Raw genomic sequence first — 18,182 nt, forward strand, 5'->3', positions numbered from 1 at the left:
GCTTTAAGGGTACTTATAAAAAAGCCAAAGTTTTGGTAAACTCTTGCTGAAATTTATAGTTTACAAAGGAATGGGAAGATTGTGTGGGATTTCCTTTGAATTAGTTTTCACCTTCTTTCCAGGGCCTTTTTCCCCAGGGCACTGACTGTTGCAACAAAACTGTTTTCAGGTATTTGCCTTGAGGCTTATTTCTCCTGCCCTAGGAGTAACAGATTAGGGATAACTGGTGTTGCCCTTAAGACAATTACTTTTGTTAGCATTAAATCATTTTAATTGCAGTTAAACAAACAAAGTGCAAGAGCTGGCTAATAGCTGAATTAATCAGAGTTTATATCTGTTTACCTGAAGTAAAATTCTTCCAAGTCCATGCCTGAAAAGTTCTCATTCAAGTTTTTTTCCCCTCTGATTAATTTCTTACTTGTGCTAAACCTGGAAAATACTGTTTTATGGGTGCTTAGATGTTCTTTTCATTACTTGTTACACTATACTAATTTCAGGAGACAACAAGTAAGTAAAAGGAGAAGTTGATTTAATAGTTGTACCATTCAGAAATAGAATTGTAGAATGGTTTGTGTTAGAAGGAACCTTAAAGATCATCTGGTACCAGCTTCCTTGCCACAGACAGGGGCATAGTCTACTAGATCATGTTCTAGTGGAAGCATCTAGTGAAAGGGATCAGGATCACTTCTTTTGTCTGTAAATCCTGCTATTTTTGTGCAAATAATGTAGTTCACTAGTATGAATGGAATCAGTAAAACACGTGTGAATTGGCTGAGTACATCTAAGTCAAATGCCAGACGTTTTTAAAACAGGTGACCCAACCTGCAGCAATTTGTGTCCATTACTTATTATTTGACTTTGATCCACAGAAGTTGCATTTTACTTCAGCGTTGCTATTGTGTTTAATTTGTGCTTAGCTCTCGGGAGGTAATTTGAGTTTTTAGAAGAAAACTTGATTTGAGAGAGATCAAATAGTTCAGAATTTTGAAAGCCTGCTTTGCACTTCCCATGTGAAATTTGAAGAGATGATGGGTTACAGAAGTAGCAAAATGTATAAGTGTTGGTGTATTTGTGGTTCTTCAGATACCAGTGAAACTGTTAAACATTGTATTGCAAGCAATACGAAGTTACAGCCAAGCACGTTTGGTTAAGTGGAAGCAGTTACTTCTAACTGCAGTCTCTGTACTAGCTTCCCTTTTGTCTGCAAATCCTGCTCTTTTTGTGCAAATAATGCATAGTTCTCTAGACTCTTGTTAGTCAACGCTCTCATAAAGAACACCTGGTTAATTGTGTTTAAAATTGACTTTTGTGTGGGAATGATAGAATAGGTGGGAGAAAAAAAAGGTTAGTTGTGGGGAAAAGAATAGCAGTTCTGTAGAAAGTTCAGCTGAAGCTTTGTACTCAGAAAACAAATCTTTGCTGGCATTCTATAGTTGGTATATCGTGTGGAGGAATTGATGCAATGTAGCATACAGGGAAGTGTACTCATTTGAACAATTTTCTGAAGATTGTAAAATATAAATGGACTATGCTTTAAAAGTCAGAAAACTCTGACAGCCTGAATAAAGTATTTCTCTTGAACAATTTCACATCAAAAAAAAAAAAGGGGCATGGAAAACTTTTTTGCCTTTTTCATGGTGTTTTTAGATAAGCTTTCATAGTATGTTAATACTTTTTTTTTCCAGTGGACAACAGATGAAGACTTAACTGAAGCGGTTCATTCACTGGGGGTAAATGATATTTTGGAGATAAAATTTTTTGAAAATCGTGCTAATGGCCAGTCTAAAGGGTAAGAACTTGTTTGGTGTTTTTTTTTTTGGTGGTGTTTTTTGGTGTGGTGTTTTTTTTGTCTGGAAAAGAAAAGAAGTTTGAAAGGATAGAAACAGGAGAAGAATTCTCAATTTTCCTAACTGTCAGTATGTGAGCTGCTGGTAGTCTTTGTTTGTTGATACCCAACGGTGATGAGGTATATAATTTCATACTAACGACTTAAGTTTGAAGCATACATTTTTATGACAATATTGTGTGTCTCATTATTTTCTGAGTTAAATCTTGTTGGCAGTCTTCATTAAGATTCTGTTCCTAGGTGTCAGTTAATGTGGTGGTGATATTTGTTAGTCCTCACAATATACTCTGAGGAATCTCCATTATTAATTTTTTTGTTCACATGCTGAATTTGCCATTGTCTGTTGAAAGCAAGTGCTGGGGCCCGTTTTTCATTGGCAGCCTAATCTTCCTTGCCTTTCTCTTTAGTAGTGAGAACACAGTGAATGCTTAATAATAACTTGATCGTATGAATGAATATATAGGGGGTTGATACCAAAAAAGCTGCCTTTGTTGTGATATATTTTGATGCATCTTGTACTTGCACTTATGGTGGTTCTTGTATGTCCCAGAATGAGTATCTGTTCTGAAGCAGAACTAAGATAGTGAGGCAGTGTCTGTATTTAGTTTTCAAGTATTCTTTTGCTTGCTGTTTATAATCTTTTTTTCATGAAGCATCAGGATATCCAGGAAATGGGAAAACTCTAGTGTAACTTTTTTTTTTTTTTTTTTACTGCTTTCTTTCAGATTTGCCCTAGTGGGTGTGGGATCAGAAGCATCCTCCAAAAAGCTGATGGATTTATTACCTAAAAGGGAACTGCATGGGCAGAATCCTGTTGTGACTCCATGTAATAAACAGTTTCTGAGTCAGTTTGAAATGCAGTCAAGGAAAAGTAAGCCTTTCTCATGTACTGTCTCGGAGAAATAGAAGTGTATTCCAAAAGCAATACTGCAGCTCTTCTCTCAGCACCTGATAATTGCTATGTGGTTTAGAAAAGAAGTGTTTTCAGGGAACTGAATGAAATTGCAGATGGTTCTTGTAAAAGAAAAAAAGAAATCCCTTAATCTACTGAAAATCTGTTGTTTTGTCAGGAGAGAGCATTCACTGGAAGAAGGTTGCAGCTTTGTGAAGCTCTTGTCTTGCAGTTGGGGATGCTTTCTAAATTTTCTTGTGATTTAAAAAAAAAAAAAAAAACAAACAACGAAGCCCAAACAGTATTGAGAAATTTAGCATTTGTAGATAAATTGGACTAGATTCTGATGTCTGCATAGGTTGTGCCTACAATAAAATGAGGAGGAGAGATTCTGTGGCACCTTATCTTTTACTTCCCAATCCTAATGTCCAAATGTTCCTTTGTGGCCTTGGGCTGCACTAAAGGATGGACTGGCTGTCTTCCCAGATGCTGTTTCATTAGTATGGGGATATTGCCATATTTTAGCAAAGCACTTTTCCTCCCCATTCACCTTTGGGTGTGGTTACCTGAGGAACAAGTTGATGCTCCTAAGATCATGGTTTAGCACTACGTAAGACTTCAGATTGAGAGTTGAAAAGCTTTAACCTATTTTGATGTATATAATTGTGTTTCCTTTTTTTTTTTTTTTTCTTCCCCATTGCAGCCACACAGTCTGGCCAGATGTCTGGGGAAGGTAAAGCTGGTCCCCCAGGGGGAAGCTCAAGAGCAGCATTTCCACCTAGTAATAGAGGGCGAGGGCGTTTTCCAGGTGCTATTCCAGGTGGAGACAGGTTCCCTGGACCAGCAGGGCCAGGAGGGCCACCACCACCTTTCCCAGGTGAAGTAATTGATATATGAAATGTTAATTGCCTTGTGTTTTCTTGTATTATTGCACTTACTTGGGTAATTATGGAGATCAAAGGAGTTCAGTAATGTGCTATAATCAGTGTTCACAGCTGGACTGTAGGATTCAACAGTATTTCTTTGTTGATATTCAAAGGGGAAATTGTACTCCCTGAATTTCATAGCAATCTAATAACACTTTTTAGAGATGTTCTTTATAACGTGTCAGTGGATGTATTTCTAAAGTATTCAAAAATTAAGATAGATTATGTTAGCAAGTAGACTTTAGTGCAGTGTAGGCCAGATTTCCTGATCTCCTGAGTCGGGGAGAATGCCTATGTTGCACAGCATAAAGTAACTCTGTTCCTTACTGCCTTGCAAGCTTGCACATCATCAGAAATTCAGCTTTGACTCGTGCTCACTGACAGGCCAATTAGTTGGCACTTAGAACACCACAGATGTGAAGAGGAGGTGTTCATGTTTAGTCATGTATATGCTAGAGGAGAAATCTCTGTTAAATGATCACTGCAATGCATTACAATGAAAATCTAGTTTTAGTTTAAGTATTTCTAATAAATATTCAGTAGTAGATAGTCTCCTAACAGTCAAAGGGACATGGTCCAATTGAAAATCCACTTACGAGGACCTGAAAGTAGGTTCAGATATTTCATTTACCTTCTCCAATATAGCTTTTCATATATGTATGTGTGTGTGTGTGTGTGTGTATATATATGAGATATGATGTATATAATATGTCCTATGCCTCATATGAAAGACTAGCTGCAGGTGTAAGTAGGATGCAGTATTTTGGTGGCTGGGGGGGAGGGTTAAAGTGCTTGGGGAGGGGGTTGGTAACAACAGTCGATTAAGTGCTTGAGGGAGCTTGTTCTCAGTTTTCAAGTTGATGTTGTTCTCTGTTAAAAATGTTCCAAGCTAATAGACCCAAAGTGGGACCATGCATGTCTTGTGTGAATTGCAAATTGCTCTGTGACTTGGTTTTGTGATTTTTGTTTTGTTCAAAGAATAATTTTTTTTAAAAAGAAAGAATTTGAATTATTTCACTAAGTTGTTTATTTATTTGTATTTATTAACTCCTCTTATTTATTTTCTTTTTTTAATTTTAGCTGGACAAACTCCCCCACGCCCACCTTTAGGTCCTCCTGGCCCACCAGGCCCGCCAGGCCCTCCACCTCCTGGTCAGGTCCTCCCACCTCCATTAGCTGGACCTCCTAATCGTGGTGACCGTCCACCACCACCAGTTCTGTTTCCAGGACAGCCTTTTGGTCAGCCTCCACTTGGGCCACTTCCTCCCGGCCCCCCACCGCCAGTTCCAGGCTATGGACCACCACCAGGTCCACCACCTCCTCAGCAGGGTCCACCTCCACCTCCGGGTCCATTTCCCCCTCGTCCACCTGGCCCTCTGGGGCCACCCCTGACTCTTGCTCCCCCTCCACATCTCCCTGGGCCACCTCCAGGTGCTCCACCACCTGCACCACACGTGAATCCAGCTTTCTTCCCCCCACCTGCCAATAGTGGCATACCTACTTCAGACAGCCGTGGCCCACCTCCGACAGATCCATATGGTCGACCTCCACCATATGACAGAGGTGACTATGGGCCACCTGGAAGGTGAGTGCTTTTGGGGTCATGTGCTTGGTAGCAGATTTTACTCCTCTTGTAGGAGGGATTTGATGTTCCTTTTTAAAGCAGACTAATGAAAAATAGGGCTGGAGGGGGATCCCAACAGTCTTCTAATTGCCCCCTTTCACCTCTCTCGGTGAAATATCTCTCAGAAAAAGTTTTTGTAGCAGTAAGAAAATCCTGAAGTGAAACCCCAGTAATCTCACTTTCCCTTTTCAGCTCTGAACTGTTTGTCTTTGCTGTTTGTCTTTGGCAGTGTCACCATTCAGTGTGTTCTACGTGCAAACTTACAATAATTTCTTAAGCAGCAGCTTCTGTCTTACCTTGAAGTTCTGACTTGGTACCTTTATCATCCTGCTTTGCAATCTGTCCTGTTTAGAATGTTTAGAATGCTCTGGAGTTCTCTGAATATGTGCATATGTTGAGTACAGTGCCATGCCAAGCTTATACCATTCTCATCTTTCAGCATCTCTGCTTGTTCCTTTTTCCTTCAGGATTCCATTCAAGGTTTACGTCTTATTCTCAAATGCCAGGTGTTAACTTTACTGCGAGACTTTTGTCTGCCTTCCCTGTCAAGATGCTTCTGCTCCTTTGGTGCAACCTTGCTGTATTTGTAGCAGTAGCTTTTCCTGTGGTTAATCCTATCTAGGACAGTTTTGAGTCTCTGACTTGTTGAATTTTTCACATCTTGTTTGAAACACCTTTCTTTTTAATCTGTGCTTCCAAGCATCTCTGTCATCCTGCTGTTTCTTGATTTCTACCATATTTGTGTTTGTCACAGAGAATGTTGGGATAAATTGTAAGAGACTATTTCTACATAGTCACATTTGGATTTTATCAGCTGTGGTGTTACTGCTATTGTGAGAGATGCTTCTCTTGCTTAAAATGTTTTCTGTAAAGATGCTTTGCTTTGATTCTCCTTTCATCACAGATTTTAAAACGCCCCCACACTTCTGTACATAAGTATGTTCATATAGAAGCTGTAGAAATTCAAGCATTTGGCTTAATTGCCTGAAATATAATGAAACAATAAGGTGTTGGTTGTTTTTTGGTTGGTGGTGTTATTTTTTTTTTTTTTTTTTTTTTTTTTGCTGGACAGAATCGAGATTGTCTGCAGTTTGTAGAATGTCTGGGGAGGGAAGGAGTGGGAATAAGACAGTACAACTTGCTGTCCAGTATTTTCATTATGTTAAAACTATCATCCATAACTATTTAAATTGTCATTAATTATATATCATAGGCGTTTCACTGGAAATAACATGTCCATAAGAGAAAAATTACATATTCCATTCTATGGGAGGCACACGAAAAATAATACTCAAAACTCAGGGAGGTATGAATTTTTAGACATTTCCTCTTATGCTAAACTGGCTATAGGATCTTGTTCCACTTCTTGCAATTAAGAGGATAGCATTGCTTATTATTCTGCATTTTCTTTCTACCAGAAGAACTAACACTGTTGTAGAAATATCAAGCAGTGGGCCAGTTTAACAGTCAGCATTTGTCTCTAACACATTGCTCCAAATTTTCTATATGATACAAAGACTGGCTAATAGGACACTGCAAAACTTGTGGGAGAAGTGTTTTTTTGTATGCATTAACTTCTTGTTACTTTGGAAACCCTATCTAGGTAGCTGATACTTAAAATAAAAAGGTGTATGAGAATTCTACTTTATTGCTTCCTCCTTACTGTGACCAGTTTGGAGAGCAAATTGGAACAACTTGAACTTGACCAGAAATTAAATTAAAAAAATAATAATAAAAAGAAAACCAAAATTAGCTGTGAAATGTTGAAGTATCATTCAGAAAACTGAGTGTTTTAAAGATGATAGACTATATTTGCTGCTTTTCATAAGTTATAGCATTCTGGTCTTAGTTAAGATCTGGGAAACAGGATCATATAGTTGTAATTCCAGTATTGTTATAAAAATGATCTCTAATTTTGCTCAAAGTTGCATTGCCTCTGTACATGTATTTCCACATGGATTCAGTTGGGATAATACCTACTTGCATACCTTCAAGGATTTAACGAAAATTTATAAATATTTGTATAGCACAATATTAAGTGCTGCTGAATCTTCAGAATAGATGGGATGAACAGGCATAAGTCTATTTATACAGCAATGACTTAATTGTTTTGGGGGTTTTTGTAATTTTGTTTGTTTTTTCTTGGTTAGGTTTCAGCATTTTTATACTGTAACATGGTCCTTAAAACCCAAACCCAGATCCTGCTTTCTTTTCTGTTTGTCACTTTGCTTAAAGATGCAAACTTGGATTGTTAAAACTGCAATGATACCTTAAGAGGTTTTTCTTAACTCTTTAAACGCTAGTTTTTTTTGTTGCTTGCAGAGAAATGGATGCTGCAAGGACACCTCTGAGTGAAGCAGAATTCGAAGAAATCATGAATAGAAATAGGGCGATCTCAAGCAGTGCCATTTCGAGAGCTGTATCAGATGCCAGTGCTGGTTAGTAAAACTCTATCAGTGTGTTAGCTCTTCTATCCAGCTGAAAGATTTCAGAGCTTTTCTGTTAGGATACTGGCAGCCTTAAAGCCTCTGTACAACCTATGACTGATTTTTATGCTGTGCTCCAGTCTTTGCTGATCTGGACAATATTCTAATTTTTGATTCCACAGTAAATTATCTGAGTGTCTGTTGAAGGGAAAGTACTCAAAACAGTAACCCTGCTGCAGATAAATGTTTTTGTTTTTAGCATGCCTAGTTTTCTGATCACGATCTTCTGTCATTTTCAGGGGACTATGGAAGTGCTATTGAGACCTTGGTAACGGCAATTTCCTTAATTAAACAGTCCAAAGTATCTGCAGATGATCGCTGTAAAGTACTTATTAGCTCTCTTCAAGACTGCCTTCATGGAATTGAGTCCAAGTCTTATGGTTCTGGATCCAGGTAAAACTTTCCTTTTCCACCTCCCTTTACTTAAAGGAAAGGTGTAGCACAGGGCTAGTTAACAGTTCTTCCCTTTCAGGGAAGAAAATAAATCTTTTAAGATGCTTAGTGATTTGCAAAGTTGCACAATAAGTGTGTGAAAGAACCAAATAGAGGTTTCCTAAGCTTAGCTGCCTTATAATTAACTCTTTTTTTCAAAATTGGTCTGACTAGCTTACATTTAACTCTTAATTTTATTTAGTATTCTCTCCTGTGTGGTACTCTTGTAATGTGTAAACTGCCAAGTACAATTATCATATATGGATGGAGATGTTCAGTGTATAGCCTAAAAGTTAAGGTTGAAGGTGTTTGCTTAAAGATAATTTTCTCTGCAGTACACTTGAGTTAGGGGAAAAAAGGTAGGGCAGAATGATTCTGTCTGTGTGTTGTCATTTGTTGTACAATCTAAAAAATCAAGAGTTAGATAAATTTCCAATTCATGGACTCTTCTACCTAGTACCAAGAAGATATTTGTTACTTCTTGCAAAACTTAAATAGTTCTCCTTTCAGTGTCAGGACAAACACTGAGCCTCTATTTCATTTGGAGACTGTAGCAGTGGGTCTGAATGTTGAGAACACAAAGAGGGCTGATTTTTGGCACATGCTTTCAGTGTGCAATTTAGCAACCATCTTGTACTGATTGATTGAGGTGTGATGCATTCCCCCAGGTGGTTTCAGCCACCTCTTTCTCCATTCTAAGCATGTGTTTTCTGACTCTCCCCTTGATAAATTAGAAACTGGATGCACATTACTTTTGTAACTGAGCTCTTACCCGCTAAGAACTCAGATTAGGGGACTTGAGCACCTCCCCTGGGAAGAGAGACTGAGAGCCCTGGGGCTGTTTAGTCTGGAGAAGAGAAAGCTGAGAGGGGATCTGATCAATGTCTATCAATAGCTGAGGGGTGGGTGTCAAGTGGTGGGGGGCAATCTTTTTTGGGTGGTGCACAGTAATAAGACAAGGAATGATGGTGACAGACTTGAACAGAGGAAGTTTTAGCTCAACATTAGGAGAAACTTCTTTCGAGTGAGGGTGACAGAGCACTGGAACAGGCTGCCCAGAGAGGTTGTGGAGTTGTCTCCTCTGGAGACTTTCCAACCCCACCTGGATGCATTCCTGTGATGCTGCTTTGGCAGGGAGGTTGGACTCGATGATCTCTGGAGGTCTCTTCCAACCTCTGATGTACTGTGATACCTTTTATACCAGCTGTTTTCCATGTTACGTACAAGAATGTATTGGATGTTAGGAACAGGTTCTTTACCATGAGGGTGGTGGAACACTGGAACAGGTTGCTCAGGGAAGTAGTTGAGGCCCCATCCCTGGAGATATTCAAGGTGAGGCTTGACAAAGCTCTCTGAGCAACCTGATCTAGTGGAGGATGTCTCTGCTGACTGCAGGACTGGATGATCTTTGGAGCTCCCTTCCAACCCAAACTGTTCTGTGATCCTCTGTCTGCATCGGAGTGAACAGGTGTTGTCCTCATACCCTTTTTTTCATCAAAGTGGTTACTTGCAAAGGGAATCCAAAACCGGCTTGCAGAAGGCTCGTGCTTTGAGGAAAAATTTAATGAAGTAATTTCTTTTAGAAGACGTGAGAGATCCAGAGAGAGGGACCACAGCAGGTCACGAGAGAAAAGCAGACGCCACAAATCGCGCAGCAGAGACCGTCACGATGACTATTACCGGGAAAGAAGCCGCGAGAGGGAGCGGCATCGTGATCGCGACAGGGATCGCGACAGGGAGCGAGACAGAGAGAGGGAATATCGCCACCGTTAAAGAAGGTGAGAGTTTGTTTTGATGTGTTTTAACTGACTTACTAAAGGTAACTGGCTCTAGATTTGGGGTTATTTACACCATTAATGCCTGCGTTTAAATGGCCCTGCGGTACATACTGAATCGCTCTCTTCTTGCAGCATCTGACATGAACGTAGGTAAGTAACGACAGGTAACTGGTCGGGGGGGAGGGAGTATTTGTGTGGTTATCTTCTGCAGCTTGCATGCTGCCTTTTTCATTTTAGGTGGTATTAATGGGTTTTTTTATGAAATGCAATTAAACCAGTTCTTTAGGGAAAAAACCAAAAAAGGCAGTAAGCCAGCCTGGTAAGTTCTGCTCTTTGTAATCTTAGAGGGTTCTATGTAAATTATGATTGTGTTTCTTGTTTCTGTTTGAAAAAAACTGGTTTGGTATCTTCAAATCTACTTAAGGGCTTCAGTGTTTAGCCTTTCATGTGTGGATTGTTTCAATTTAGAGGACGTGTGCACAGGGTTACTTTTCTTGCACAAATACAGAGGGGCTTCTTTTGGTGTGTGGTTTTGTTGTTTGTTGGTTTTCTTGTTGGTTTTTTTTTTTTTTCTGTTTTTGTTTTGTCTTGTTTTCCCTAGTGAGTTTTATTCCTATCTAGTAAATACAGCCAGACTTTGCTCTTTTATTTTATGAAGTGTGACCTGTCAGTATCTTCTGCTTTCTATTTACATTCAGATCTTATCTTCAGTAAGATTTATGATCAGTTGCTCCCCACAACCCTAATTTTTTCATTCTCTCTCTCCCCTCTGACAGTAATTTTCTGAAGACTAGTAAAGAAATGTAATTTGCCAAGATTGTTTCTTTTCTGATTGTTCACAAACTAACATGTTCTTTTATTTCATATCGCAGTCTTCTGTGCAGCAAATGTCTAGATAGCCACAGAGCAGTGTGCAAAAAAGTGCTTTGATTTTTTTTTTTTTTAGCATAGTGCTGAGAGCATTAAAATAGAGATGTTCATCACATGATATAATGTACTGTTTTGAGGTTTGGGAATTCAGGCTATCTGTGACTCCTTATCAACAACTGGAAAACTCCCTACCTATTAGTTCCTCTGCAGTGGTCTTTTCCCTTTTTAGAAAAATTTGCCATTGCATCTATACTAAAAGTGAAGCTTGTGGACTTGCCTCTGTGCCCAACTTCCATTTCTTACACTTGCTCTCAGATGTAGTTCTCAGTCTTGCCTGTGGTATTTATTCATGGAAGTTCATTTACAGAAGTTAAACAGAATAAAGCTTTTTAGAAATCATATACAATGCAGTATACTCCTAAATGAAAAATGTGAATTTTGTATTAATGTGAGGTTTTCAGTCAGGCCTTTGTGTCACTGACTCTTTTCAGGAGAGACCAGATTCTGGTACTAATGCTCTAGTCTGTTGAGTACTGAGATGTCTTGGCTTCATATACTAAGAGGGGACACACAAAGCAATAACAGATGTAGATAAGAGGAGTCAAAGGCTTAAGTAGGAATGTGAAACATGCCAACTGAAAAAGTTGGCAATAGTAAATATCTGTTAATACCATTCTTTGGTTGTGAAAAAAGGATTGGTAGAAATACTCCTGGAATTACATCAAACCAGCAACTATCTTTCTTTATTGTAAAGTATCAGAGCATAAAAATGCAGTTTTAACAAAAGTGAATGCAGCTGCTTTCATTGAACTGAATTTTTACCTTTTATATCAAATGAGTATTTGTGCTGTTTGCAAGTAGTTGTTACTAATGTAATAGGAGGCAACCACTGAGCTGAGTGATGGGTGCATTTACAGAGTCCAGTGAAGATGAGCAAGCCATACTAAAACTTGTAAATAACATAGAATATAAGATAGATTTATGCCAAGGGTTAAAAAAAAAAATCTTTGTTTTTTGTGTATTTAGTGCTGTGTATGTAGATACAGAGTTTCTGTGCCAAGTACAGATTTCCTACCCTGTCACTCCAAGGAAACAAAGCAAATAGCATTAGGTTGCATTTTATAATTTTTCAAAGCACAATTTCAAAATGAGACTTATTTTCAGTCTTCAGTTCAGATGGGATTTATATATGCAACATCCTTCAACTTTGTGGGCTGGGACTACAGTTTGCTTTCAGAGGGGTTGCATTCTTAAGGTTCCCTTGTGAAAGAATAGGTCCTAAGAACCTGATTTAAAGGGCAAATTTTAGTATTCTGCTTGTAAATGAACAAATTTGGTATTTTTTTAAAGTTAAGTTGTAAACATTTTGTCTTGTTGCTGTCTTAATGAAGAAGCTTTTATTGTAGTTTTGGTTTTATATATTTATACACAAGCACATATAAAAGAAATGCAGTTCTCTCCTGGTTTGTATGTTTCATTTTCACTAAGGTGTATGTTGCCATACATTTATTTTTTTGTTTCATTCTTTACATTGAATAATATTCATAAATGGATTTTAAAGTCTCAATCTCTTAATAAATATCAGCAGCACTGCAAAGAGTTGCTCCCCATAGTACTATGTTTTGCCAGAGAACATGAAGCTGCCTCTGTGCCTGCACCCTGTGACTGGCACCCATACTTCTCCTTATTGTGTATCTATAGTCATAACTGTGATTCTGTACTGGCATCTTCTTTGAAAGTGCTACACATCTAGTTTAGAAGGATTTTAAAGGTCCATTGTGAAGAGTTTTGTATGCGGTGAAATTCAGTTTGTTCTGTAATACATTTATAGAGATGGGTTAAATTGGAATAAAAACGTACTAAATGTGTTTATAATAATAATAAAACTCTGAAAAAAATTTAGATGTACCACAGCAGGTGTTTACACTTCTGTTTGTACACTTCATGAGGTAAAATTGAATTCTTGTGATGTAAAATTGGATTTTTGCAAGATTTTTTTGTGCCTTCATTGGAGCAAGGCTTCATGTGCATTGGTAATCCATTCTACAGAATTTCTGTAAACTGAATGTTTCCTTGAAACGTCTTCCCTTTGCTTGTAGAAAGCCTATAGACAAAAAGAAGAACAATGGATTTAAGACAAGTGGCTAACTGGTGTTAGTCATGAGAACTAAGAATACAAAAGAATGATCTTTAAGAAGGATTAACATCAAAATTAATGTGTACAAACAGAACAGTAATGTATATTCATCAGCATGAGTCCTGGCTCTTTTTTTTTTTTTAGACAGATTTTTTTTTTTTTTCAGTTTAACTGAAACACAAATGATGTACTTCTAGCTGATACATTGTCCCAGCCTTAATCTGTCTGAATTTCTATAACTACTGAATGTTAAATTTTTCATTTTATGTTTTTGTTATTGGGTTGATTATTTCCTATTTAAACTGGATTTGGTCTGAATTGCAAAGACAAAACCACAACATTGTAACAGTTGATATGTATGTAGAGTTTGTACTCCATATTTCATGTTTTTTCCTCTGGTTTTTCTGCTCTCAAACCACTGTAAGCAAAGTAACTTAAAGTCTGAGGCTCTCATGCTTCTTTAAAAACTGTCTCTGAAATAGCCTCAGCTTTGAAGTGATCTAAAAATTTACATGGTTGGAAATTTTATTGGTGTCGGTAGGAGGGCAAATGGCACTGATAATTTAAGTAATATTCATTATTTTTGTTTGTGTAAGTAGGAACCATCCTGTAACTGTGTTAGCAATAAATTATGCATCAAGTGAAGTATGAAATTAGCCTTTTAAGAAACCTTGTAAATTAACAGGAAAATGTCTATTTTTGGAAGTTATTTTAGTAATAAGCTTCTAGTAAATAGCAGAAAATCAAGCGAGTTGTGGTAGCATTGTTCAAGGCCTGGGTCTATGTACCTGTCTAGCATTATTTCAGATCTTCTTAGTGTTGAGCTATTATAAATGTTATTTACCTAACCTTTTGGTTTTAAAATGTGTATTTTTTGAGGAAGCACATGCGTGGGGCTGCCACTATTCTACTGCTTGTAGAATCATCAGAGAAACAATATTTTGTGCATTTGATTAAGTGTTTGTGATCCACCATAGAGTGAAAGAGGCAAGCACTGCCACTATTTCATGTGCTGCTTCAAGTTTATTTCATGGCTACTCTGGTGCTTTACAGAAACACAGAGTTTGTTTCTTAATGTTCAGGAATTTCTCTCATTTTTTTGAGGGTCATAAGGTAATTTGAAAAATGAACTGAAAATCTTATACTGTTGTTTATTTTCAAATGCATAACTACCTAACACTTAATTTTTTCCATGCACACATTGCTGTTATTTTTGTGTTCCCCACAATTTGTGCTTTTTCATTTGTGAAGTTAAGTAGTTTTGACAAATTTGAGCTGTGTGAAAGTTCTCAAAAAACAAAACCAAAAAACCCAAACAACTTTAAGCCTTAAAGCATTTTAAACAAAGTTACTTGCAAATGACAATGTTGCTTTGATGCAGTGTTCTCCAAAGAATGAAGAAACACCATTTTTTCCTTTTGCTCATTGTGGTTTGAGAACTAAGATTTCCTTTAAAAAAAAAAAAGAGAGAGAAATGAGAGAGATATCTTCATTTTTATGTTTTCCTCTGGCAGCCTGATCTACCTTTTTTGTGTCTTCCTCATATTTTAATGTGCAAGATAGTTGCCAATAATTCACACCTTCTTAATTTGTAAACTAAAAGTTGAATTTTCTGAACACACCTCTGTTCATCAGTTATTCTTGGCCAATAGGCAGAGTAGAACAAATACCTATAATGAATTAAACTAGTTTGGGAGTGTTTATTCTTTTTTCCATCCTGTGTAAAATCATTTATGAAATCAGGAAATTGTTCTGGTGTTCACCTTAAATTATACACCAAGACTGAACAAAGATGCCAGGTAAGTACAGCAATAATAGGCAGCAAATAGAAGGTGGTGCTAGTGGTGGTAAAATGGAGTCTGTTTGTACATGTGTGATGAACAGAATCAAATCTGTGTCTCATTTTACATGCAGAAAGACAAATAGAGTCAAGCTTGAAATGGCTTCTTTCTCACTGTACTGTAGCTAAAGCATCACAGTGTTTGGAGGTTTGTGATGTTCTGGAATGTAGGTTAAGTTAAAACAAATTTTGACCTTTGAGCTGATACCTTCTGTGGGATTTTTTGCTTTGTGTGTTTCCTTTCTTTATGTATAGAATGAAGGAAAATTACATGAAGTAATTCCTAGGAGCTATTTGGATATAATGACAAATGTGTATGATACATTTTGCTGAATTGTGAAAGTATTGAGAGATTGAAATTCAATCTCTGAAAATACCAGAAATTATACTACTCTAACAAAACTTGATGGGTGTATGCACATACAGCTTTAAACTACTGTAGAATTTTTACACTTGGGAAAGCTGTTTGAAGCTTTTATTTGCTTATTTGGATAATTGGGATTAAAGGGGAAAAAAATTATTGCTACTGCAAGATGCTTTTTATATATATATACATATGAGAAAGCTGTTGGGTTTTGTTGTACGAGTCTGTGGGGAGAAAAAAAATGCTCAAGTTGCATCTTGCATAAATACAAAATATTCTGTTTAATCACTCAAGTTCTGGGATTTAATTTGTGAAACATTCTGGCATGAAGTCCTAACTTTTAAACCACAAAATAACTCTTTAACACAAGTCTGAAATTTGGGGTTTACTTAGGAGAAACGCTGTGAAACTGGTTGCTCTATGGTGGTGTACAAACTTTAAGACATGCTTGGAACAGAGATAGCTTATGTGAGCTTGAGGCAGATGCAAAACAGCAGTGCCAAGAACTACCAACTAGGGATTTTTTTTTTTTTTAAAGTTGTTCCATACTTCAATATTCTACTTGCTTGTAGAATACTGAAAAGGGCTGAGCGTGAAGGTATAATCCATACAGATTTATATTTCTTCCTTTTGAAACCACAAAGGTTTCCAATTTTGCCAAAGTATACTTGGAACCAAAATGCACACTGCTTTGGATTTTAGTTGGTCATGGTGTGTTATTTTTTTTTTAATGAAGGTTCAGTGTGGTGCTGACTGTCTTTAAAGCCCTGTAATGAAAAATATTGATCCTAAGTCCAGTTTACCATGGCATCTTTAAAGTTCCTGTAGTTCCATAAGTACCCTTACAAATCTAGCAAATTACTCCCAGGAACTGAAGCTTTCTTCTGCTAGTATTACAAATGACATATATGGTACTTTGGATCTGTTAACTGTCTCCATAGAAGTGATAAAGATCCATAATTCATGCCACAGCAATTGTATGATGAGAGCAGCAAATTCTGACATGCAGTCTCACAGCTGTCACATACTTAACTATCTCCACTGGAAAAAGAACCTGAGAGTCTCCCCTGTCTGTTTGTGCTAACTTGGCTGGCAACTCTGGACACATCTTACAGAGGCAGCACTTTTTTTCCACTTGGCTACTGATTGATTTTAAAAGCACATGACACCAATGAAAATTCTCATCTCCAGGGAAGGAAGTTCCCTCAAAAGTGGTAACTGGCTGATACATTCATGGCTTGGGAACAAAGTCTGCAGATGAGAAAAAGAAATTCCATTGCTTCGGATTTGAATTAGCTGGTGGGCATACTCTAGTGTACACAGCCCACTTGGTGATACATTTTGTGTTTTAGAAGTATTAAGAGTCACTTTTGAGCAAAGGGGAGAAGAAACGTGTCAGTTCATGCAAAATTGAGTCATTTTGGTTTTGCAACTGCTTTGAAATTATTGTGCTAGTAGAAGAATATTTGACAGCTGTGTACTGGTACACGTTCATGAAATTGCTCCTCTAAATGTCTTGGTTTTCAAATGAATCATTTAATGTGTTGTGGTTTTTTGAACCATTTGATTTTAAAATTCTTTTGAAATTATTTGAATGTTGAAATTGTAAATTACTATTGAAATGAAGATAGCTAATTGTTTGTAATGGAATTCAACTGAAATCCAGTGTATGGAATTATACCATCCCAAGTTATTTTGTGAACTCTTACAGTAATTAACTCTGAATGATGTGGTTCCTTCATTTGCCAAAATAAGATGAGAGTAGGAAGTAGGGCTTGGATTTGTTTAGGTTTGGGTTTTGGTTGGTTGGTTTGGGTTTTGTTTTGTTTTTTGTTTTGTTTTTATCCCCCTGGTGCAAATAGATGAGGAAAACTGCAAATCTCTGTTGTATATTTGAAAAGTGTGTTTTTAGATATGAAGCCCATCCTGCTTGCCACTAGCCTGAAAATTACGAAATACCAGTGTCAGACTCAGTGCACTTCTAAATGTTACTGAGCTGTGAGCCATCCGCTTCATTATACATTCAGTGCATTACTTTAAATGTCAAACCAGCTTAAAACTTCTGCAAGTGGGCAGGGAGAAATGTAACAATCATAGTTGTGGTAAAATTAACCTTACCTGCTTGTTCCTTTGCTCTTGCAAAGTGCATAGCTTAGGGAATATTCTATGCCAAGTGTTCTATCAGTCACAGAACAGTGGGCTGTCTCTTCCTTTATCATTTGGTCCTTCAACTGTGAATTTTGATACTTTCAACTGTGTTGTACAACAACATTAGTTTGATTTTATTTATTTAATTTTTTAACTGTTGTGTTAGAAAATAGTTTAATGCACAAAGAAGTAGCTACTGCTGCTGGGCATTTTGTGTTAGTTTTACATTATGGTGAAGTAGGTGCACGACTTGTGTATGTATAGATAAGCCAACATTTTTCTGTGTATTATGGGGACTAGCAAAATCTACATCACAAATTTTGACACATTACAGCTGAAGGAAGAGGAACAGCGTGCAAGACAAGATTCTTCAAGGAAAGATGCTTGTCCAGCAGTTTGCTTCATGTGAATGAACTGAGCCTGTAAGGATTCATGGATAAAATGAACAGGAATAGATCTGAATAAAGCAGATCTGCATACATGGTAACCAGTAGCTCTTTTACTTTTTTATGTTGCTTAACTGTTTTGTTTGAGGGAAACCTGTGTGATTTAAACCTTATAGCTTTTGCAACCTTATTACTGGTTATATACATTTGGCAATTATAATGTGCAAGCAATTGGAGAAAAAAAAAAAGTCAAGTAAATGCTTGTTTTTATAGTAGTTTGTTCATGTTAAAATGTTCATATGATAATGTCTGTACACAGCACCACTGATTACAGTAGATGTAGTGTTGTAATAAACTGTTTAATGGGGCTGATGTGTAAAGCTGTTCAAGTTATTTGATGTTTACACCTCAGGGAAAGTCTTGTGTTCAGCAATATTTAAAGATAATGTTACA

The 18,182-nt window shown here is 37.2% G+C and overlaps 1 protein-coding gene across 1 annotated transcript in view; it reads left to right on the forward strand.

Moving 5' to 3' along the window:
• The window catches only part of CPSF6 (cleavage and polyadenylation specific factor 6), a 28,043-nt gene extending 10,078 nt beyond the window's left edge, over positions 1-17,965 (forward strand). Inside the window, exons 3-10 of the mRNA XM_054399504.1 lie at positions 1,686-1,789; positions 2,572-2,717; positions 3,442-3,615; positions 4,745-5,249; positions 7,611-7,726; positions 8,014-8,167; positions 9,793-9,984; positions 17,678-17,965. Of these exons, the coding sequence (XP_054255479.1) occupies positions 1,686-1,789; positions 2,572-2,717; positions 3,442-3,615; positions 4,745-5,249; positions 7,611-7,726; positions 8,014-8,167; positions 9,793-9,979 (1,386 nt within the window). The 3' untranslated portion in view covers positions 9,980-9,984; positions 17,678-17,965. The remainder of the gene's footprint in view (positions 1-1,685; positions 1,790-2,571; positions 2,718-3,441; positions 3,616-4,744; positions 5,250-7,610; positions 7,727-8,013; positions 8,168-9,792; positions 9,985-17,677) is intronic.
• Positions 17,966-18,182: the final 217 nt, after the last annotated feature.

This window comes from Indicator indicator, chromosome 3, assembly GCF_027791375.1.
Source record: "Indicator indicator isolate 239-I01 chromosome 3, UM_Iind_1.1, whole genome shotgun sequence".
Lineage (NCBI taxonomy): Eukaryota > Metazoa > Chordata > Aves > Piciformes > Indicatoridae > Indicator > Indicator indicator.